Source organism: Pelmatolapia mariae, linkage group LG6 (genome assembly GCF_036321145.2).
Source record: "Pelmatolapia mariae isolate MD_Pm_ZW linkage group LG6, Pm_UMD_F_2, whole genome shotgun sequence".
Classification (NCBI taxonomy): Eukaryota; Metazoa; Chordata; class Actinopteri; order Cichliformes; family Cichlidae; genus Pelmatolapia; species Pelmatolapia mariae.
Genome location: NC_086232.1, coordinates 21,855,376 through 21,879,068, shown reverse-complemented (window position 1 = coordinate 21,879,068; position 23,693 = coordinate 21,855,376). Strand labels below are relative to the sequence as shown.

The 23,693-nt window shown below is 37.7% G+C and overlaps 1 protein-coding gene across 2 annotated transcripts; it reads left to right on the top strand.

The window, feature by feature from the left end:
- Positions 1-543: 543 nt before the first annotated feature.
- On the top strand, positions 544-23,666 carry usp53b (ubiquitin specific peptidase 53b). 2 transcript variants are annotated; one of them, XM_063476208.1, is made up of 17 exons: positions 544-930; positions 1,899-2,088; positions 2,640-2,800; positions 2,909-3,001; positions 3,144-3,278; positions 3,593-3,706; positions 3,931-4,013; positions 6,829-6,934; positions 8,110-8,256; positions 8,558-8,707; positions 8,809-8,977; positions 13,875-13,997; positions 14,138-14,861; positions 17,273-17,334; positions 18,738-18,816; positions 19,590-20,431; positions 20,558-23,666. In XM_063476208.1, the coding sequence occupies exons 2-17, from the start codon at positions 1,995-1,997 to the stop codon at positions 20,632-20,634; spliced, it is 3,159 nt and encodes a 1,052-aa protein (XP_063332278.1). In that variant the 5' UTR covers positions 544-930; positions 1,899-1,994; the 3' UTR covers positions 20,635-23,666. The 2 variants fall into 2 exon arrangements, with proteins under 2 accessions (XP_063332278.1, XP_063332279.1); XM_063476209.1 differs by having other exon boundaries at positions 545-930; positions 19,590-20,410.
- Positions 23,667-23,693: the final 27 nt, after the last annotated feature.

The window sequence follows — 23,693 nt, the reverse complement described above, 5'->3', positions numbered from 1 at the left end:
TCCCCTGCCAGGCCCTCCATCTGCCCGGATTTTTTTTAGCGACTGCATGTGCTGTTTACTGCAGCGTTACACTCACACAGATAGAGACTGTGGGTTTAAAATTTCCCCAAAGCCTCTTGACAAAATGTACAACATTGGGCGCAGTTTTCTCCCCCAGCTTATATTTTATAAGAACGGGGACGGAGCCCTTTATCTGGCGTTGCTTGAAAAGACACTTGTGGAATATTTACGCATTTGGGATTTCACTTGGACTCCAAACAAAGACATAAAACGCAGCAAAGACCTTTTTTTTTTTTTTTTCTTTTTTTTAAATTTATTTGAATGAGAGCCTGTGCTGCACAGCGCAGGCAGGGGTTAGTCCCCACAGTGCTGCATGATTATGAAACCAGTGCAGTCATGTGATGTCTTCTCTCATCATCATCATGACAAGTTGGAAGTCTGACCTTCCGCCAGCACACAGTTTGCCATGCAGGGATTGAAGATTGCAATACAGCAGCAGTGCACTTGAGGCTACACTAGGGGCGGAGTTTGACCTCTCAAGTCTCAAAACATCACTAATCCGCGTCGGACATTCTGGTACAGGCCATCATCGGCCCCGTTTTACAAAAAAAAAAAAAAAGGCGGGGGGACTAATTCCAGTGAAATAACACTGTCCTGCGTTGAGTGCGCTATCAAGCAGGGAAGCAGGGGCTCGGGCTGCCGCTCGTGTGCGTGTCGGAGGGGTTGGGAATGCTGCACAGAGAGTGCGTTACGTGGACCTATCTGCAGTCATTTCTGGGCAGTTTTATTTGCAGGATTCACCGACCAATCGTGGATTGTTTTGGATTTTTTTTTTTTTTTTTTTTTTTTTTTTGCGCGTTGACAGCTGGACCGCTCTGCGCCTTCAGCGGAGAGGAGAGACAACTATCCGATATCCGACTCCTCTTTAAGGTGAGTGTAGAAGAGCGCTTGTTTTCCCACTGCATGAATGCAAGTTGCGGCATATTTATGATACAGTGGCAGACCGGGAGCTGCTCCCATATACAGTAAAATCTACAGCGTACGGCTGTGTAACACTGGCAACGTGTCTCCTACTGTGGGAACGTCGAAGCTTTATTTATTTATTTTTTATTTTTTGGGGGTGGTGGGTGTAGGGTGGGTAGGTTGTTATCGCAGGGAAACACAGGACCAAGGATCAGGTCAACAAATCCCGTTCAATAAAGGAGGATGTATGCCCTCTTCATGAACCCGACAGCAAAGATGGGCGCTTATGTACACGTATAGGCCTATACAGGCATCACATGGTGTCAGAGAGGGTTGCAACAAACACATGTGGCCACTGAAACGTTAGAATATATGATGACACTGTTGAGTTTGTTGCCAACATTGACTTCAGGATGAAATTAATGTCCTGAAATCAATGTTGTTTCAGCATGTATTTCATATTGGCTATGTCACTTTTACAATAGCATTTACCAATAATATACAATTTAAAATAATAACTTATTCGCCTGTGTATAGACATGCAAATGAGGGATCTTGCACAAGTCACGATTCATTTATTTGTGTTTTGATTTCTTTTATGCATGTATGGCTGTAGCTTTAAAATTAAATGTTATGTCTTTTTAAAATGTACAACCACGGTGTTATTTACTACTTTCCTTCTGTAGCCATTCATTGTAATTTCATACTATATTCATAAGAAATTAAGCTATTCCAGAGACATGAAAGGAGTAAAGTCGGATCATATAAGTAAGATACAAGAAAGTGTCTCTGGATTGTTGTTTATTTTATCTTATATCTGTATTTTATTTCGTGTTTAAGCTTAAAAACAATCATAGTTTTTGAGAATTCCATAATAAAATATTTTCTCAGTATTTAAAATATTCCACCTTTTTTCCCCCCTCCTCGGTCCTCAGACTTTGTCCAGTAGCATTCAATGTTGGGCAGCACATGGCTGAGGCTGCCTTGTGGCTGACAATGCTTTCCACAAACCGCTCAGGAGGTGCGTGGGGATGAAATGGTTGGAGCCCATGGCCAGACCAACTCACTATCTCCCTCATCCCAACATGTCCAACTGCAGCAAGTCTCCCCCCAACTCTGGAGAAGGTAGTTCACAGGATTCATCTGGCGTCTGACCAAATCAGTCATTTGCATTAGTGATGTAATGAACACTGTATCCAAGATTAACAGAATTTTCAAGCAGGGCCTCCATTACAGTATGCAATAAATATTATTACTATAGGTATACTGGAGTTTAGCTGCAACTGCATTTAAATTGACAGAAATCTGGGTGGTGGTGTGTTTTGAGTTGACACTAGTTGTTTCTTTTTCAAAGTACTTTTTTTTTCATTTACAACACCACCACCAAAAAATACAATAAAATATAATATCTATTATTATATATTATATTTAAACCTACTGAGCACCAACTATAGGTACATGGGACAAAGGCAGATGAACAAACTATAAGGAGATAAGAATGTAGATGGTGCTAAATTGATCTAGTATTTTGTTAATTACTGATTACCTATTAAAAAGTATAGCTTAGAGTTGCGTCATTACTTGGTAATAAGAACAAAAAGTAAGTCAAACGTTTATTTGTATAGAGAGAATAACTTTGGGAAGTTCTAATTTAAAAAGTTATTCTTTTCCTTTAGCTGCAGGCAATAATTCCATGGCATGGGTGAAGATGTTCAAAAAACCTGGAGGAGGCCTGAAGAAATCCTACCAGCCTGGGAGCATGCTGTCCCTCGCACTCACCAAAGGCCTGCTGAATGAGCCCGGCCAGAATAGCTGCTTCTTAAACAGTGCTGTTCAGGTGTGCACCGTGTTTTAATTAGGTTTAGATTTCTGGGTAACTCTAACACTCTTTTTTAGTTTATGTCCTTGTTTGAACACATGTGTGTGGTTGATTGGACCCCCACAGGTGCTTTGGCAGCTGGACATTTTCAGGAGAAGTCTGAGGCAGCTCTCAGGTCACTTTTGTCTCGGTGATGCCTGCATTTTCTGCGCTTTAAAGGTACATTTAGTGTTAATTCATTAAGTCATTCTTCTTTTTTTTAAATTAGTTTTGTCCAGGATTAAATTCTTGTCTGATCATACATGCAATATCTGCATCGCAAACTAATAATTAATTATGCAACTAATTATGTTTTTTTCAGAGTATATTCAGCCAGTTTCAGCAGAGCAGAGAGCGGGTGCTTCCCTCCGACAGCTTGCGTAACGCCCTTGCTGAAACTTTTAAGGATGAGCAACGCTTCCAGCTTGGGCTGATGGATGATGCTGCTGAGTGCTTTGTATGTTGACACCGTGCCTTTTGCTTTACAATCAAAAATAATATTCAGCTCGCCTTTCCACACTAACTGAGTGTTAAAGAGTATTACTGTGTTACTGAAGAAAAGAAAGAAGAAATAGGAACATTAAAAGACTGTCCAAATGTTGGTACATGATCACCATAGTTACGTTTTTGAGGAGTATTAAATACACGCTTACGTGAAGTGTTACTCAGTGGTTCTCATTTACTGCGTCAACTTTTGTGTTTACAATTACGCACCTGTGCTGTGTTCTTTGTATTGATCGTTGCCTCTGTATCTGCTCTCACACATAATAGGAGAACATCTTGGAGCGAATTCATTTACACATAGTTTCAGACACGGCGACTGATTCATGCTCATCCAAATCCTGCATCACCCATCAGAAGTTTGCAATGATGCTTTATGAGCAAGTGAGTAATCTTGTAAAAACCACTATGTGTTATTAAAAAAAAACTACACAATAGCGTTGTCTTGTGCAAAAGAAGGGCATAATTTTAAGTTGGTCAGTTTTTTCAATTAATAAATTGAAATAATAAAAAGAGTCATATAGCTGGTTGCTTGTTAGAAATATGCATCTAACACGCTAGACTGTAAACTTGAAACAGTAGAATAATGCACAGCCTTTGTTTTGCAGTTTGTGTGTCGCTGTTGTGGCGCATCTTCAGACCCACACCCATTCACAGAATTAGTACATTATGTCTCCACTACTGCTTTATGGTAAGTACTCGATTGATAAAAAATATTAATATTGGTTGATTAAAAATTAAATAAATCAGGCCAAAGCAGTAAACCCAATTTAAATGTCAAAATACTACCAATGCTAAAATAACCATCATAAAATCAGGTGATTTTATGATGGTTACTAGTTTTAATCAAGTCATCACATTACAAATCCAAGGCTGGTTATTATCAGCAGGTCTATTGTGGTTTATTATAGTCACAATTTTTAGTTCAAATATATGCAAGATTGTTTCTGACTTTTTTCACCTGCACCTGACAAAAAAGAAATTCCAGCTTATTATCTCTAAATTGAAACGTAATAATTTCTTTTCTTATTTTTTCAGCATTTTGAATTAGTGAGTCTCAGACCTAACCATAATTTCAAATTATTAAGTTGAAATTTAAAGATAATAACCAAAAAGTTTGACTTTGACAGCCAAAAAGAAGCATTTCAGTGGCAGAAACAAACTTCCATCAATATTTCACACGATCTTAATGATGTGAGAAATCAATAATAGTGTCTTTGCTAGAGTTGGATGTCTCGAGACTGGTCTTGGTCTTGAGACTGGTCTCGAGACCACTTTTACGTGGTCTTGGTCTTGTCTTGGTCTCGACGTACTTTGGTCTTGGTCTTGTCTTGGTCTCGGATCCCTCTTGTCTTGGTCTTGCTGTCTCGGTCTCGCTGTCTCGGTCTTGCTGTCTCAGATCGACATAGTGGTCGGGAGATTTGGAGTCAACAGTATCCATGACACACAATGTAACGTTCGATAATGTGTCACGCGCAAAAGCATCAGCTCTAAGAGCCGTGCTTAGAGAGTGCTTTGTAGTGAATCAGAAGAGTCGACTCCCATTGAGCGAGAGCCGGCTCCTCACTTAATTTCCTTTCGCTGCTCAGCTCTCACACAGTGGCTCAGCTATGCTCCAAGACTAGACTAGACTACAAGTCTAGTCTTTGCATTCATTTATTTCCAAGCTAGCGTTATTAAATTGAAATTAATAGATTATAAATGTTTTTGTGCTTTTAAATCGTTATGGAACAAAACGTGATGGATAGAAGACATATAGCAATAAAGGTTGAACAGCTTTGCTCACTCATATTGCCACATTAATTTTAAAAGATAGTGAGGTGAAAAGCTGAAAGACTTAAAATCGTTATTTATTAAAGTAATAGTTGTTTAGAAAATTAATTTGCTTCTTTTCCACCAATGGGGGAATAAGTGCATAAAAACGTATAGATATCGACATCTGCATTAACTTGATGTTAGCTAAATTTCAAACATTGCCCAAGAATTTTTACAATCAGTTTATCCCTGTTTGAAATTTCCTGTGTTAATCTTTTTGTTTCTTAAGAACCCCAAAATGGATGCTAAATAACACCCTGCTAATTATATACACCTAGTGAATGAATATATACACCTAGTGGCCACAACTCTAATGCTGCCCACTACAAACTGTTGTACCATAAAGATAAAAAAATGTTTAGTAGTGACTGATCTTGTCTAAAATCAGTACTCATATACTAATGATAACAAAACTGAATATGTCTTGATCCATATTTGCTTTACTCACTTTCAGAGGTTGGTGAAGCTCCCATTTCAACAACATTAAATATTAAACAGTTATCATAACTGTTAACTTGACCAACGTACACATTAATGTTAGCTGTTTAACTATTAGCAATCCCCCAATAACCACATTATCAACCTGTTAAGTTGTCATTAAGGCAGCAGCTAGCGGCTGTGGTTAAAAATAAAACAGCAATATTCATGTGGGAGCTAGGAAGCAAACCTTATCAGTCCTGCCTGTGTTTATTATTAATAGACAACCTTAGATATCAGGATAACACTAAAAACAAATTTGACAAAAAATCACAATTTGAAACTGAGAGAAGTCTACATCAGTTACATAGAAACATTGGCAGCCTACCTTACAACGTCCCCCTGATCAGCAGTATATAGTGCCGTCACCTGAAGCACAGCACTACTTCAGACAATTTAAAAATATGTTTTTTCCTTTTTTGCACTACCAACAAAAGTCTTAAAATATCTGTAATTTTTAACCTCATAGTTTTTTGTCCTGTTTCAGACAACCTAAAAATAGTGTTGTCATTGATTAATTTTGTATTTCTTTTTAATGGTAAAAAAGTGGTATCCAGTATTTTGCTGGGTATTGCTATGAAGTTTGAAATTCCAGTATCGTAACAACCTCAACATTTTCCAATCCAGTCCAGTGTCACCTACTATGGTTGCTATTGTGATTTCCTTTGTATATTTAACCTTCACTTTGTGTGTTAAAAAACAAAACACCTTCATTCACAGTTTAATGGAAAGATATTTTTACATTCTCTTTCTACTCTATGTAAGTATGAGATGTGTGTACATTCATGCAGGATTTGTGAATTTTTAAATTGTTTGCACTGTCAATTACTCTTTCAGAGATGTATTAGATGGTTTGTTACCTGCTAAATAATTGCACAGTCACAGTTTGCACAGCTGTTTAATGGAAAAGTGTTTTTATATTTCTTCAAATGTGTCCAGAGGGGATTTTTAGCTGTAGTCTGTTATTATTATTGGGTTTTATCAGTAGGTGTTCCCTGGGCTTTGCACACTCTACCTTACAAAGACAAAAAATAATAAAATGCACAACCTCAATAATAAATAGCATAAATTATCATTATTATCTGCTTAAATACGAAATTTATATCAGATTTATTGTTTGGATCACATTTCTGATTCACACTTTTTGGTATTTAATGTTATACATCGAATGGGAACAAAATATTAGTTGATGCATTTTCTGTTTTTGCACCCAGCCAACAGGTTGATCGCATGTTGGGAAAGAGCGAGCGGCTAAGGTCAGACATGTTTGGAGAATTGCTGCAGGCAGCAAACAACACAGGTGACCTCCGAAGCTGCCCGGTATGTTCCATATTTGATGTCACTTTTCCTTTTCCTGTGGTAATATTTCTTAGAAAATCGGTGGCTCAGTACCTTTTCCCTGTTTTGCTATTTAGTAAGAACATCTGTCTGAATTTAACCTTTAGCAAATGCTGATTTGTTTGACGCAGCTATAAATGAATAATTTAGGCATTCAGTTTAACAGTTAGTATGATACTTTAAAATGGACACAAAAATGACTGTTGCAACTGTGCAGAGTACACTCTGTGCTTTCTGCTGTGACACTGCACTTGAAGCGACCGGAAGGAGACGATGCCAGACTAGTGTTAGGATATAAATAGCGGTAAGGGCTTATCCACTGTTTTTCTCTCATCTGTATTTGCTACCGCTGTCTTCCTTTTCAGTGTGCATCAGTTAAAGCACAGTGCTGTGTTCCCTTAAACCCGTACTCTTCCCATGCTCTCTGGCTGCTTTATGCCTTTGCAATATTCTGATGATGATATTTAAGTCACTTTAATTTCCTTTCAGTTTATTTCATCTTTTTGTTTATACCTCAAAAAGACACAACCTATGACTCTGACATTTGGGGAAATTTGCTTAAAAGAAGTTAGTAAGAAAAGTTCACGTTTGCTTTTTTTATGTGTGTTTCCAACAGTGAGATTGGTTCAGTGAGAGTTATATAAGCAGAACAGCTAGCCTCAATCAAATTGTAAAACAATTCAAAACTTTCAGCCACATTGTAAGTGTTTTATTTGCACACGGTCATTTCATTTTTTTATTGTGCGTCTTGTTTATTCATTCTTGTCTTGTTTATTTAATGCCTTTATTACTTTGAGTGAAGAACTTTGCCATTTTCCTTACCAGTGTCTGCATCTTTGTTTTTATTGGTTGTTGTTTTAAAGTATTTTGCAATTTTGGTAAAGTGTTTTATAAACAACTTTACAACTTTATCACTAAAAAACTAATTACAAAACATCCAACAGAGTGGGTTTTTCTCAGAGTTAGAAAAGACAGCATATTTGCCTAAACTAGTAGCCCATTAGAAAGGCACATTTCCCATTACTGCATATCTTAAATGCAAACATAATTTTTTTTTTCAAATAGAAAGATTATATAGTTTTACTGGACTTTACTGGACAATTAAAAATTGCTATGCCTAGTTGTTTTTATCCTTAAATGCATTATTTGTTATGCAGAGTAACTGTGGTCAGAGCATCAAGATCCGTCGCGTCCTAATGAACTGTCCAGAGATTGTGACGATTGGATTCGTATGGGACGCCGAGCAGTCTGATCTTACAGATGATGTCATTAAGTCCCTTAGCCCCCGTTTGAACCTGTGTGGGGTAAGACCAAGTTAAAGGCTGAATGGAGTTAACAGTAACCTGATAACAAATGGAAATCCATTAGATTATTATAGATAAAAAAACATTGTACTTTTTGTACTTTTGTCCAGTGTGTTAAAAGACTTGTTACAAATGTACATATCGAAAGATATTTGCCAATTTTATCATTTAATATCATATATATGAAGGTCAGCATGCTGTAATCTTTAAACTGGCCACGGAAGTCACACAAATAACTGATATTTTCATAGGATTTAGAATCTGGCACAAAACCATCAAACTTCAATTTGCTCTCTTTCAGCTTTTCAACCGAGTCACTGATGAAAATGCTAAACGGAGTGAGCTACATCTGGTGGGGATGATCTGTTTTGCGAGTAAACATTACTCAGCTTTTGCCTATCACACCAAATCTTCAAAGTGGATGTTTTTCGATGATGCTACTGTGAAAGAGGTTAGGATGTCTGCCATTAATCCGCCTTACCCCTTTTCAAAAGTGTATTACCTACTACTGTGTTACATGCTCTAACTCAGTTATTTTCACCTTTTTTTCAGATTGGGTCCAAATGGAAAGATGTTGCTTCTAAATGCATTAGAGGACATTTCCAGCCGCTTCTTTTATTTTACACCAACCCCGAGGGCAGTCCTGTATCTAATGAAGATGCACCAAGGCAGACCACCATGTGTCCCCGCTACAAAACCCAAGTAAACGGTGACATGAACGGTAAGACAGCCTTCCACTTATTATAACTTCTCATATAGATATATGTGTGTGTATATATGTATATATATATATACACACAAATATATAAAGGGGATAATCCACAATATATATCAGGTGTGATGTCTTTTTACTGTGAACTATATTTTCCCACTCTAAACATGTTCAACTCTGCCTCAGAAATGCTTGTATTTGTGGTTTGAATAGTATAGACCTACTTTCAGTTCATTCCTTCATTTTTCTACATCAAGATCGTTTGGTTATACATTAATGACCAAAATCAGTTATCCTGCATTTACTAACTTGAGAAAGTAAATAATGTATTAATGATTATTGGATTGTTGGCAAATACTGTCAATAAATCCATGAGATTAAATAATGGCCTACCCCGAGTCAGATTAGGGATAATCTGCAGTTAAGTCCTGATTACTACCTGTAATTAATCAAAGCATTAAATGTTTATGTTTTACTTCCTCAAGTGCAAAACTGCTGTTTACATAAAATGACAAATAAAAGAAAATTCACTGTGAGCAGCACTTCTCTGGGACAAAATGCCCTGTTGATATCAGAGGTCAGAGGACTGTTTCAAGCTAACAGGAAGACATCAGTTGATGAAATAATCACAAGTTTCATCCAAGGCAGAAAGTATCTAAAAATCTAAGAACAGGAGCTCAAGGGTTCAGTTTGCACAGGCTCACCAAAATTGGACAATAGAAAATGTAAAACATTTTGCCTGATCTAACGAGTCTTGATTTCGGCTGCAACATTCAGATGGTAGGCTCAGAATTTGATGTAAATGACATGAAAGCAGTGAACCATCATTGTGGTGGTGTAATAGTGTAGGGGATATTATGTGGCACACTTTTTGGACCCCTTAGCACCAAATGTACCCATCACTGTACCCATCCTGTTATGGCTACATTCCATGTCCCAAAGCTCAAATCACTGAAAACTGGCTTCTTGAACAGTACATTAAGTTCACTGTACTCAAATGGCCTCCACAGTCACCAGATCTCAATCTAGTAAAGCACATGGTGGAACAGGAGATTCATGAAAAATGACCATAAAACTTTTTGTGACTTCAGATTGGACATACAAACTTTCCAAAAAGGAATGGTGGTTTTACTGAAACACTAGTGTGAAAAGAATGAGGTAATATTAGGCAGCTAATATCCAGATGAGTCTTAACTGATTCTTCACACTATAAAATGGGGTATGTGAAATTTCAAACATGTGCGCACACATTCACAAACTCAAATGTTCTCTCATATAGCATAGAGTGAAGTTAATTCCCACTCACACAGGAGACAACAATTCATGGCTCTACACTGACTTCTGATTGTGTAAAGATGGTAAATGGTAAATGGCCTGCATTTGTATAGCGCTTTACTCAGTCCCTAAGGACCCCAAAGCGCTTTACACTACATTCAGTCATTCACCCATTCACACACTGGCAATGGCAAGCTACATTGTAGCCACAGCTGCCCTGGGGCGCACTGACAGAGGCGAGGCTGCCGGACACTGGCGCCACCGGGCCCTCTGACCACCATCAGTAGGCAAACATGGGGTTAGTATCTTGCCCAAGGATATTTGGCATGCAGCCAGGAGGCAGCCTGGGATCGAACCACCGACCTTATTGTGGGATCCTGACACCTGATGTGATCTGTGTCTATTTTAGCATCTTGTATTTTATCAGTGATATTCAAATGCCAGTGTGAGGCTATTTTTTTAAAGTAAGGTAACACATATGTAACTCTATAATAGTGGACTCTGGATTATTTAAAAAAAAACAATGATTCATGTTATTATGTTTGCAAATGCCTTAACTAACTGCAGTAGCTTGCTAACGGACAGCTAACATTAGCTTTCTAAAAGCTACCTGGACATACAGCAAGGAGTAAAATAATCCTCTGACACAGTAATACGTAATAATTTTAGCCAGCTAAAGGAATTTGGTTTCTTTGAATTTTGCTTTAGTTACATAATGTTGGGCTCAGTGTTCTTTTCAGAGTAAGATGCAGTGTGCTCTCTCTGTTAGCTTAAATTTAAAAAGTGCAGTGTGTTTTTTACTGTGTGCGTATGATTTATCTAAGCAAACCTTACACTTACACAATGAGTTTTGTGCAACAATAGGGTTTAGTGTCCACCAGGCTGCAATCACAGAGATTATCCTTGGCTTGTCCGGGAACTTAAAGTGAAATGAAGCTGCGACATCAGAGAGCATGATAGGGATCAGAATGCTGATCCATTCCAATTTGTCTAGTAATTTCTTTTCCAAAAAGCCCAGTCTGTTTCAGCATTTGAATTGTCTTTGTGAAAGTATCATCAGGTAAAATTTAACAGTATCTATGACAGTGGTGATTTCAGTCAATCACAAATTACAGTTATGGTTTCCGTCGGGGTGATGCCGTTAAACCTCAGGCGGAAAGATTGTCCTGGTCTATGTGCTGGCTTGAACTTGACATGAGGATGATGCCTCTATTGCACGCAGATTACCACCCACGCCTCGCTCCCTAATCCCCGCTCCTGTGGCCAAACGCACTCATGCCCCTGCTCCACAGTTCTCACTCCTCCCCTGGACATTTCCGACATTTGCCTCCATTAATTTATAAGCTTGGGGTTTTGGCAATGGCACCTTTCCTGTTTAGATGGATTGTTTTGCTTTAATGTGGAGCCCAGATACTTTGGCATGGGACAGGATTTTTGCTTTTATGACATTCAAAGTAAGTCGTTGATGCATTTGCTTCACACTCAGATGGCTCAGGTTTTTTTTATTATCCTTTCATTGAATGTGATCATATTTTGTCTGTTGTCCTGTTAATTTGATGTGCAGTTTTTAGGAGTGAGTTTTCAGTCCTGTACAGTACTTTATGCTCATTCAAACTAAAGCAGCAAACCAAGAAATGTTTTGTGGTTTAATGCTTTTGTTACAAATTTGCTCTATCATTTCAAGACACAAGATAAAATTTGCTTTATTAAATTAAACAGCACTTTGCTGCATATACTGTTTAGTATGCTTGGAACAGTCGAAGTCCTTCAATGCCAACATTGGGCTGCATGAACAGTATATGACAGTTTACTCACTGCTCTTACTCACCACTTTTGTAACATCCAGCTTTGCATGCACACAGCATTATGCAATATTTCACCTCATGTTTCAGATAATCCTCAGAATATTTCCTTCACCGCAATATAAATATTTGTAGTGTAATAATTGTATTATGTTTTAATGTAGATCTTATAATAAAAAATAAAAATGAGCCTCTGCTTAAAGCACAGTACACATACAAAGAAAGAGACAGTGCTGCAAAAAGCAAAGTAACCAAGAGAAGAGCTGAGTTACAAAAGTAAAAGACAGTGGAAGCTGTTAGGTGATCATGCTCATTAAAAAGCCAGATGTTCGCAGTTCACATCAGCACTGTTTCTCACAGTGACCCGTTTGCTGCAAAAGGCAAAGAAACACCACAGGGTGGGCAGCCATGGCAGCAATTGTGTATTTTACCAAAGTTAATGATGCAGCATCTGTTCTTTGTTTTGTCTCTTTCCCCATTGGCAAGAAGCAACGGCAGAATGGTGCATCTACTGTGTACTTTATATGGACTATGATTTAATAATGAAAGTAGCCCTTCTAACATTTTCTCATGCAATACCGTTTACTTGATTCATAACTAATTCTTATAATTATATGGCACAGGAAAAAATGCAAAAGGAGTCACTCTAAGAGTAAATCATAGCCCATGGATGAATTTACAGCCACTAATTGTGCAAACAGATTAACACTGCTGTCTTATCATGAGATTCAGGGTGTAACAAGACCATAAGGCAACCAGTTTTTGCTTAACCAGACAAAGTTTCCAATTGCTGTTGAATAAGTGTTTGCACAGGATTTCACATCTTATGGATCAAAAAATATTGAGGTTTTGCAGATACATGACTGCTAACTACATCATGTTGACTTGTCTGCCCACTTTGGACATGTGACAGTCATGATGACGATCATAGATTAAGTGAATAGCCCACAGGGCTAAATCATGCAGGCCTAAAAACTGGTCCTAGCAACCATGTGTATTTCCTGAGTAATTGGCAAAAACCTCTTTAAGATTGCTTTGGTTACCCATAGTTTGCATTGAGCACACTGACACATCAATGCAATCAATGTTGCATCTTCTGGAACATGTAGACTGCAGTAGATTAGTAGATTGTGAGTGCTTGCAGACAATGCAGACATTTTCCATGCAAACCACAGGCGACTGTAGCCATTTGGTAACAATCAAACCACTGACAAGCAGCACTCTTTTGTGACCAGTTTCACCTAGTAATAGCCGGCAAAATCCAGAAACCACTCGCTAACCAGTTCCGGGATTTACACTTTTCTCCCGCTGTCGGTGGTTGTTTCATGACCAATATGGACGTTCGATCAATGTGACCATGATGTCAAATAAGAAACATCTGTAGTCACTGGCCACTGGCTACAGTGACTACAGTGACTAAAAAGATAGAGTACCTTACTCAAAGTGCGAATGCACATTTGAGTGTGTGCTCTTATTGTCTCTTTGCCAAAATATTTGTAATGCTGGAGAGTTGTGGTTACGTCATACATAATGTTGGTCAAAAGCATAATAATGTCTTTTGTATAGACTGTAGTCTTGAGTTAAAATATATACAAATCTTTAGAGTTTTTCATTTTACTTATTTCTTTCTTTCTTTCTTTCTTTTCTTAAATTTGGGCCATGGGAACTAACCCTGCTAAAGGTAGTTTATGGTTCAGAGTAAATATTTAACACTCATTTAGTTGTTCGAGAGCCAGAAATATTCCAAATTATTTGTCAAAAACAGTATAATTTCTGTGTTGTAGAGAAACCACAGTCCTGTCATTTGATTAATTTATTTTCCTCAACAGTAAAACATCCTCTTGGCAGTCCTAACAAATTTCAGGAAACTTTCATGGAGAATTTGCAGAGGCCAGGTGAAACATCAAAAAAAGACAGAGGTCATCGAAGAACTGAACCATCACAAAACAAAGGTAGAGGGCTGTGTGCACATAGCACATGTTCTCTAGTTATAAGGGTAGCAGTGTAAATCTGGGAGGAGAAAGACAAATTTGCAGACTGCATGGGCTCTACACGCGATATTCTGCAAATAATCTGTGTTCACTGTTCTTAGATATGACGCATGCAAGACCTTCATCTCCACCAGAGAATGGTCCAGGGCCTCCTGTGGAAAAATCAAAAAGCTATCCACGTAATGAGAAGCCATCAAACCATTCAAGCAGAGGATCTCAGGAGCCACATGGACAGTCCTTTGGTGCACAGAGTGGTGGACATAGTCGGAAAACTAATAATTTCCCAGGTCACAATGACCAGGATGGCACCCATGACCAATGGGAAAAAGGTGGGAGTGGAGGAAGTCGCAATAAGTCTAAGTCTACTTGGAGACCTATTCGGGAGGTGTTAAATGTGGACACGGTATTGAATGAACTAGAGCAGCGGCGTCAGCAGCAACATGACAGCCCGCGGTGTAGTAAGCCTCCATCACACGAGAGGGTGCACCCAGAACAAAACCGAGATCGCGAGCGGGAATATGTCCGAACCAGAGAGGATCGGAAACAGAAATGTTTAATGACGATTTATGAGGACGAGCAGCGGCTTGAGACCGAGAGCCACAGCTCTGTAGAGTCAGAAAGCCGAGCAAATTACCAGAGGGGCAGCAAACTAAAGGGGGGCCCAAAGACTCTTCTACGTAGTGATACCTGGACCATTCAAAGGACAGAGTCTGGCTATGAGAGCAGTGATAGACTCAGCAGTGGCTCCACCAATCCTGATTCTCCTGGGGTCGATGGCTTTGCTGTTAAAGACCAGAGATCAACAGCGGAGGTACCGCTGCAAAGGTAAGACTCAGCTGATGACTATGACAGATACTGTCATTTAAATTTTACCTGCGGCAAATCGCCAGCATGCTGTGTTCATAAATAGTTTATTTAATAGGCAACATCATAAGATCTCTAGAAATAGAGTAAGATTTAAGTGAATCTTTTGTTATGAATTTTCTCATTAAAATAGTACATGGGACAAAAGGACATTTTGATGACCCAGAACACTTTGGCCCAGAAATCACATTTTCAGATATCTTTTTCTAAAAGCACCAATAAGCCTATGTTAACAATGACAAAAAGTAGTTTTGTATATGTTCAAAATGTATTTTAAGGCCTATCTTTTCCTGGAAAACTAAAAGAAGTTTATGACTCATCCTGCACTGCGAAATGTGTACTATGTGTGAATCTAAGAAGACAATTTCTTCTTGATTCAGCTCGTTACTGTGGCATTAATACACTATGGATAAAAACCTTCCTTAATAAACATCTTGAATATGAATATGTTAAGTTCTTTGTCAGTGACAATAACTAGCATTTCTATTTGTAAACTATTATGAAAAACACGCAATTGGCGTTACAATGTAAACATAAAAAAACAAACAAACTTGTGTTGTCCATCTTTTTAGCTTATGTGTTTTAAAAATGCTGCTCTGCACATTTTTGTTTCATAGTCACGCGCACTCTTTTTTTCCTTTTGCGTCTATGGTTATTTTAAGAGAGCTGGATATATTCTGCCACTTGCTAATTTTTTCCACTTGTCCACTGGTCACATTTTGTGTTGTGGACAAAAAAGCTTTTTCTCCATAGACTGAGATGGACGCCGCTCACTGCAGTGTACCTGGACTGAGTCCAGCTGGAGTAGGTCTAGCTAAATCCATTTGGATCCACAGTGAGCGTCATAATTATAAAAGAGACACCTTAAAAACCTTTGATAGGACACAGGATATTTTTCCATTATTTTTTTTATTCTCTGACATTTTATATTTATAAAAGTTTCCCAGAAGCTAAAAAAGGGAAGTTTATTTTAATACTCTATTCCCATGTACACTTTAAAGGGTGAGTGTGAGGACGCCAGCAGCAGACACAGAAATGCACATATATCTACAATACATAAGCAAACCTGGAAGCTAGAAAACAGTTTTGGCTGTATATTTAACAAGGAATTATTAATCACTGAAAGCCATCTTTGAGTGGTTTTCATTCTAAATCTTGTTCAGATGGCACTTTTCATTACTCAGTATGTTTTGATTGGTTTTTTTGTGTGTGTGTAGAGAAGCAGTCACACTGTGAGAATTTGGTCCTAAATTTGTTTGTGTTCACCAAGGCTCCAAATCACCCATCAGTTAATGACTTTATTTGACATAAATATTGATTGTTTAAAGGTCACATTCAACCAAAAATTGTATGGTTAAAAAGGACTTTAAAGTTTAAAAAGAAATGCATGTGTAAATGCTCTCTAAATTTGCAGTCTGTACACGGAGATATTAAAATATGAACGTGCCTCATGCAAGTAAAAGTTAACTATTAAAATACTTGTATTTAAGTATGTAATTATATTGAGTAAAAGGTATTTAAGGTAGGAAATCATCTGTTTTTTGTAAATTAATATTATGAAAAATTTAATAAAATGTCTCCATAATTGTTCAATTTGCAGTTTGTAAGTCTTTGCCTATGGTTTAAAAATCAGTGAGTATGGTTTATAAACAGGGAGTACCGATACACACAGGTACATTTTAGGGAGGATTCACAATATAATAAGCACCTTTAGGAATGATAATTTTTTAGTAAAAGCTGCAATTTTTTACAGCCTATTGAGTACTGCATTTAGTCATTATCATATTACAAAGGTATCCTTGAAATATCATGAATGTTATTGATGATGGTACTCATCAAAGCATTATTTTTGTAATGGTCTGAAGGACTGTAGCAATTAATAATCAGTTTTAACTTGGTAATAATGATAGATATTTTCAGTGGTTGGTTATTTACCTTAGATGTCTGCTGAAAATAAAAACACTTAACTTTAAATGAAAGGGTACCATGGACTACTGTTTTCAGCCTTTTTATTCACATTTTTGTCATTTTGTAGAACAATATATGGTATAGCTCGAGAACTACATGAAAGTTTGAATGTAATGTAAGAATTAAAAGCAATCATACGTTTTTACAGGCTCGACAATATATTGGGTCAACTAGACAAGATTCAAGACAACTATTATACAGTCAATTCCATCTAAAGTCAATTCTAGTCTTAAAGTGACTTTTTTGGAGCATTAGAGTCTCAGTAGACCTTGAATATGTCTTTGGTCCTGTCATATTACATATTGATGTGCATTATTTGCCAGAAAAAGAGTAAAAGGGTTTTTTTTTATGCTGGCTCTGTATTACACTTGGAAACACACTCAGTTGCTGTCTTTTATTTTCAGCCAGCAGCACCAAAAAGGAGGCGATGCAAAATCTAGTATAATGTCCTCACCTCCACACAATGGTAAGTTCCACGATTTTAAAGGCTTCCTCAGGTTTTCGTGGCACAGTAAAAGAATTAGCTGGTAATAAATGCAGTGTGTGAAGTAACCACAGCGCAGTGCGTAATTGTAACCTGCTGTTAGTAATTTTCAGTTTTTGGTAAAATGTTAACATGCATGTACTTGTATGTAACAGCCTTATTCTATGTAACAAGTCCACTTTATATAACAGGTATGCATGGAAACATACGTTGTGGGTGGATGTAATTATCCCCCCAAAAACAAAGTCATATCTGCTTTAAAAACATGATGTGGATGTTTTAAATGTAGATTTTGCCATAAAAGAAGCAAAAAAAGGATAACATGTAAAAAAAAAAAAAAAATGAAAGTAATATAATGTGACGTTTGAAACAGGACTTTGGTCTCAGTTATATGTTTTAAAATATTTGCAGTACTTACATGAAAAGATTTACAAGGAAAAAAGAAACTTAGATTAGATCTGTGTGTAAAGAACTTTCAAAAGTTCATCTTGCTTTCTTTCTTTCTTTCTTTCTTTCTTTCTTTCTTTCTTTCTTTCTTTCTTTCTTTACTTTCTTTCTTTCTTTCTTCAACCTGTCTTGTATAGGCTATGTTGATTTCTAAGTTTGGACTGGCTTATTTAACCTCTTCACCCAGTCAGTCCTGCACAGGCATTAATCTGATGATAATCCCACAAAGCTTGTTCAGATAGCACAGCTGGACGTGGCTGCTGGCATTGTCATAAATATCTTTCTGTTGCATGCTGTACTTAGGAGTGTGCTGCACTCAATACTTAATCAAGGCTATGTGCATTCAGAGCCAGTGTTTCCAACCAACAGCTAGAGCTTTTATCCTTGCATGGACCTCTCCAGGGCAACAGCGAAGAAAAAAATAACACATCTATTTTTAAAGGGAAGGAATTCAGCACCACACTGCCTCTTGCTGCGCTGGTGCATGGAGGGAGCTTGCTGACTGATTCATCCAGCTGTGTGAAAGTCTTGTGAGATTAACTTGCTGCTGCTGCCACCTTGTGTCCTGAGAGGGCAACAGCCTTGATGTCAGTCATAGATGATTTTCTCCCAGCTGCCTTCTTAGTTTAGACTTTTGATTAGCTTTGCTTTTTAACATAGGCAGCAGTGCATAATTGTCTGCACTGTCTGAGGAAAAAAGAAGTCTCACTACATAAATTTGTTGGGGGTTTTTCTGTGTTTGGTCTGGTACTTCCTCTCATTGTTTCTTAGCCTGTGATTTTCCATGTCTTAATATTTGTATAGCTCTTCTTGTGTAATAATAGTAATAATAAACCTTATAAAAAGATGGATTTATCTTTTTTGGATCTTTCCTGTTTTATTCAGTTTACTGCTTTGTTTTGATCCTGTTTTTTGTTTTGTTTTGTTTTGTTTTATAGGCAAACATCAACCCAAACCTCAGGGAAAGAACCATGATCAAGTTTCACATTCACATCAAAAGAGCAGTCCATGTTCGAGGTTGTTTCTTGTTGTTTCTCTTGAATTACATAAAAATGGCTTTAGTTTTTAAAAAATAGTTCAAGTTGATGGACTTAATCCACCTGTGTATATATAGGGATGACTTGCACTGTGGTTATAGTGTGTAATGGGTCATATTGGATAAATTAACAAATCGCATAATTAGTATAAACTGAGAACACAGACAGAGAGCTAAATGAAATGGAGGAGGAGACCTAAAGGATGGAGCCAGAAAGTCAACACTGCGATTCTAAAACTCAGTTTACCTCTGGAAACTTGTTATGTTCCTACAATCAATGCCCTCCACATCAAAAATAGATGTGTGCATAACTACTAGAAGAGATTATTTTGCAGCACTGCTGTCATGGAAACTTTAGTTTCTCCTCCCCAAACATCAGCTGACAAAAAAAGCAAACCAGACCAGATGCTGAGCTTCCTTCCTGAACATTCCTGGACATTTCATTCAGTGAAAATCAGTGATACCTGAGAAAAAGTACAGTTGTATAATATATCTTTAAAAAAATACATGTGACATGTCAGAGTAGTTTAGATTACGGTGATTAGGCCAGCCAGCAAGTTGTAGATCTTGGATGTTTGAAAAGTTGTCGGAAACTTGCGCCGCTTGAGTTTGCACCCCAAAATGTGTTGTTTTGCATAAATCCAAGTTATTACACTGAAATGTAATATAGCAATAATATATAGCAAAATGCTTTAAGACAATATACATGAATTTTAAGTTTTTACATCTTAATTAATTTCCTCTTTTTCTGTAGACGGAAATCAAAGTACACGTCTAGTACCTCCAGAAAAGCAGGGTCTTCTGAGAGGATCTTGTCTGGCTCGGACAGCAGGCAGAGTGAGCAGCAGGAGATGACAAACTGTAGAGGGCACACTGGAGAAAGTGCAAACCTGAGGCACATTACAAAAACCAGCAGCTCAGAATGGAACAGCTCTGATGATCTTGCTCTCTCTGAGCCAGAGGATAGAGAAAGCACTTACCTCTCCAGTAACAGCGAGGCCACAGCCTCTGATTCTCAGTGTCCCCATATAAGCCTGCCATACCACCCTCCCAGCAATGTGACGGCAGAAACTCTTCAACTGAACAGCCAGCGTCAGCTTGGTACAACAGGGTTGCCTCACCTTCGACCCAGCCAACGGACTCCTCACCAAGGGGAAACAGGCCACCCAGTGTTTCGTCCCAGGATGCTCCAAGAACCTTTTCCATCAAGTCCTCGTCTTTCGTCCACATCTTACGTCAGTCCTCACAGAAAGCCCGACATGTCGGGCCTCCGAACCTTCTCAGATGCAAGCTCCAAGTCGGGGTCTGACCCAGAAAGGAGTACCCCATCATCGTGTGAAAGCGAGGAAAGAGCAGCTGGATGCAGGATTGAACAGGCAGTGCCTGCTCAAGAGGTTTCTCTGACAACATACTTCAATGTGGATAACTGCATGACGGAAACATACCGTCTCAAGTACCACAACCAGAGGCCTCTTGTCCTCTCTGCCACGGTGCCACGGACAACGGTTGCAAGTGAGCGGAGAGATAACAGTGATACACATTCACAAGATGTGCCAAAAGCCAGACCGGAAACAAGTAAGCCTCCAAACAAAACCAGTAAGTTACTGGAAAGGACAAAATGACAATATCGTATTGTTTTCTTTGTTGCTGTGTCAGAGACACATGACTGTCGTAAAAACAAGGGTTTTTTTTTAAAGGAAACTCTTTTTTTTTCCTTCACAGGCCATAATAGCAATAAACCCACTGCAAAATGGAACCCAGTGACAGCCAAAGGACTGGATGAACGTGGTTTTTTATGAGTGTAACTTGGTAAGTTTTGTTTACATGGATGGGCAGTATTAACTGGATGCCAAAGAGTTTACAGAATGGAAATATGTCAGGAAGCCACGGCACCTCCAAACCGAGACGAACTTATTTATGCAAGCCTGTCACATAAATAAAACCTATTTCTAAATGCTGTTGTGTATGACTTGACGGATTATCAACTTTCACGTGTATCTTCATTTGTTTTGTAGCGTTGCTGCACGAAGATTTCGTTTCAACCAAACCCTGTTTTCAGTTTGCACTAAGAAGTTTTTTTAGGGTTAGATCATTCTTTTTTATCACCGTATGTCTGTTTTAAAATATTTGTATTTTAGTGCACATATTTTATTTGTGCACTAGTGCTGCAGAAATTAAACTATACAAATATATTTAGGGTAAGGCAAAAGAGATTAAGGTGAATCACAGATGATGTGCTGTGGTCTGTACCGTAAAAGAATTGAGTGTGATCACAAATGAGAGCATGCTAACATGAAAAGATATGCTAAAGATACATTATCTGATTATGATGTCATTCTACACAACACAATAAAATCAAAGGTTGGCCTCATCGACAGCAGGTTAAAGGCAGTTAATCTAATTACCCCTGTCAAAGGAGTAAGATTGGAAAAGTTATTCATGATTTCTGAGCACCTTACAAGTTTTATGGATATTTTGGAGGCTTTAGGTCACCAGAGGACAGACGCTGTAACAGTGACTCTTATTTATTTACTGAGGTGTTCTAAGTGTTATCAGTTATCAGTTATTTTACAACATTATTCTGTTAATGAATGACTGTGGGCTGCCCCATACCAGTCAGTCTTTTGATGTAAAAAAAAGTGTACTGGAAAAGATGATCGATTGTTCATTTACTTGAGAAAAACACCCCCAGTAAAGGTCAATTTTATGTCATCCTTGAAAAAAAATGTGTAACTTGGTTTATTGGTTGGTTTTATTGGCAATGTCACAGGGCAGCCTTCAGGCTATTTAGTAACCACCATACACAGTCGTGCAACCTTTTTGTGTTTTCTTGTCTTCAGTGCTGATTCTTGTAACCTTTTTTTGTAATTCCCAGTGATGTCAAAACCATTTATTTTCCCAGTCTTCCTCTTAAAGTAGGCAGATTTAAATGCAGGTCTGTATTTCCAGGTATTTTCATAATAATGCCAATGTAATTGATATAACTGACATAACTATTAACCATACTACTTAACATAACACACAAGTATCCTTGTTCATAGTAAGACTAATATTCTGAAACCTGCATGTGGCCTTTACAGAGTCATACTAGCTGTTTGTACAGCCTGAGCATGAGCATGATAATCCTGGACTGACTCCAGCAAACATAACATTCTGTTTGATTTTATTCAATTGTAATAAAACAAAGTCATCAAATAGCAATTTGTAACCTTTTAAACACTTGAATGTTCTCTTGCTCACACTAGAATACATAATATTATGTTATGCATACATTTTTGAATCTAAATGTATAATGCAAACAGTGTGTTGGAAAACAAACTGTCCGAGACATACTATGCATTCACTTTAAAAAATAATTACTTTAAGAGCAGGTTTTGGTGTTTTTAGATCCTTTTTTTTATATGCACATTTTTCAAATCTCAATATATATATATATTTTTCAACTCACTAGATTGCCAAGTCTCTTTATAACCATCATGCCATATACACATATTTTTTTCACCTTCCATTTTTATCACAGCAACCTTTGTCCAGGTATTTACTCCTCCCACTGAACACATTTAGCTGTGTATGTATGCCGTGTTTGACCCGACAGACATTTGAAATTTGTGTTGGTCATTTCGATTTTTGTGTGTTTCTACTTGTATTTGTCATGGTTTACTTACACTGTTTAAATATAAGAAAAACAAGACTTGGACTTCACAGGCAGTCCAGTCTATCGCTCACTGATACAGTACACAATGATATACACTAGACTGCCTTTAAACAACTTGATTGTGCTGTAGTAATTATAAATCCCTGCTATTTTTAAGACTTCCTATATATTTAATGGAAAAAGTAACTAAATAGCTAAATTACCGATAAACTGAAGCTCAGTCCAAGAATAATAACCAGATTACCTTAACGTTGATTCACCTGTGAAGTGTTTTTTCTTCATAATGATTGTGGGGTTTTTTTAAATTTTTTCCTTCATCTTAAAAAACTCTTCTCTTTTCCTCACAAGTTTCATTTTACATTCTGAACATTGTGTCTTCAGTTGTATCAACAGTGCCTTGACACTTTCAGTGAATTCATTTTTTGTTGTTGTTTTGTTCTTTGTTGGTGAACCACATTTAGAGAATAAAAATGATGAATGAAGGAAAATAGACGATGTTGCGATAAAACTTTGGAGCAGGCAATGCTACCGGTGACGTATTTGACACTCCTGTATGTGAAAATGTTATTTATAGGTTGGATTGGGGTTCTTAGCGGCTCCTTCAGACTTCGATGCAACAATCACAGCTGCAGGCAGCAGACTCAGCAGTTCAAAAACGATTCCCTCTGTTAAACTAACAGTACTTGCTGCAATTGTGCAAATACGATTATGTCTTGCATCCACAGTTTGTAGTCTTCAGTTAAAGTTTGAATTTGCTCTCGAGGCCTGCTTGATGAGACTGGTTTTCTCCTGTGTCACTTAATGTCACAGTTGGCATTGCATCAATCTGTTTCTTTTATTTCGGGCTACCCGTACAGTGGAGCAACCTAATTACGCTGTAAAACCACAAAACAAAAGAAAGCTTTCTGCATCATGTCACTGATCTTATCAGTTATAAGAAGTTATAAGATGACGATGCCTGATAAGTAGGCTCGGGATACCTCCCTGAATCCTGCCGTCTGTTTGGTTTTGGTCCTGTGCATTTGGTCTGCTGAGTTGATTTATTGACATTACAGTAAATGCTTCATGACTGTACATGTCAGTTTAAAGAAACATGTGAAACCTGTCTACACTTTATATTTTTGTAGATAATATATATTTATTTTTATTCATTGTTGAATAAAGTTTCAATTATTGTATCACTACTAAATTAGCCACTTGACC

Coding starts and splice junctions, on each gene's coding strand:
- usp53b (XM_063476208.1), top strand. CDS start 1,995: ATGAAATGGTTGGAGCCCATGGCCAGACCAACTCACTATCTCCCTCAT. Junction 2,089..2,639: donor TCCCCCCAACTCTGGAGAAG/GTAGTTCACAGG, acceptor CTTTTCCTTTAG/CTGCAGGCAATAATTCCATG. Junction 3,279..3,592: donor ATGATGCTGCTGAGTGCTTT/GTATGTTGACAC, acceptor CACACATAATAG/GAGAACATCTTGGAGCGAAT.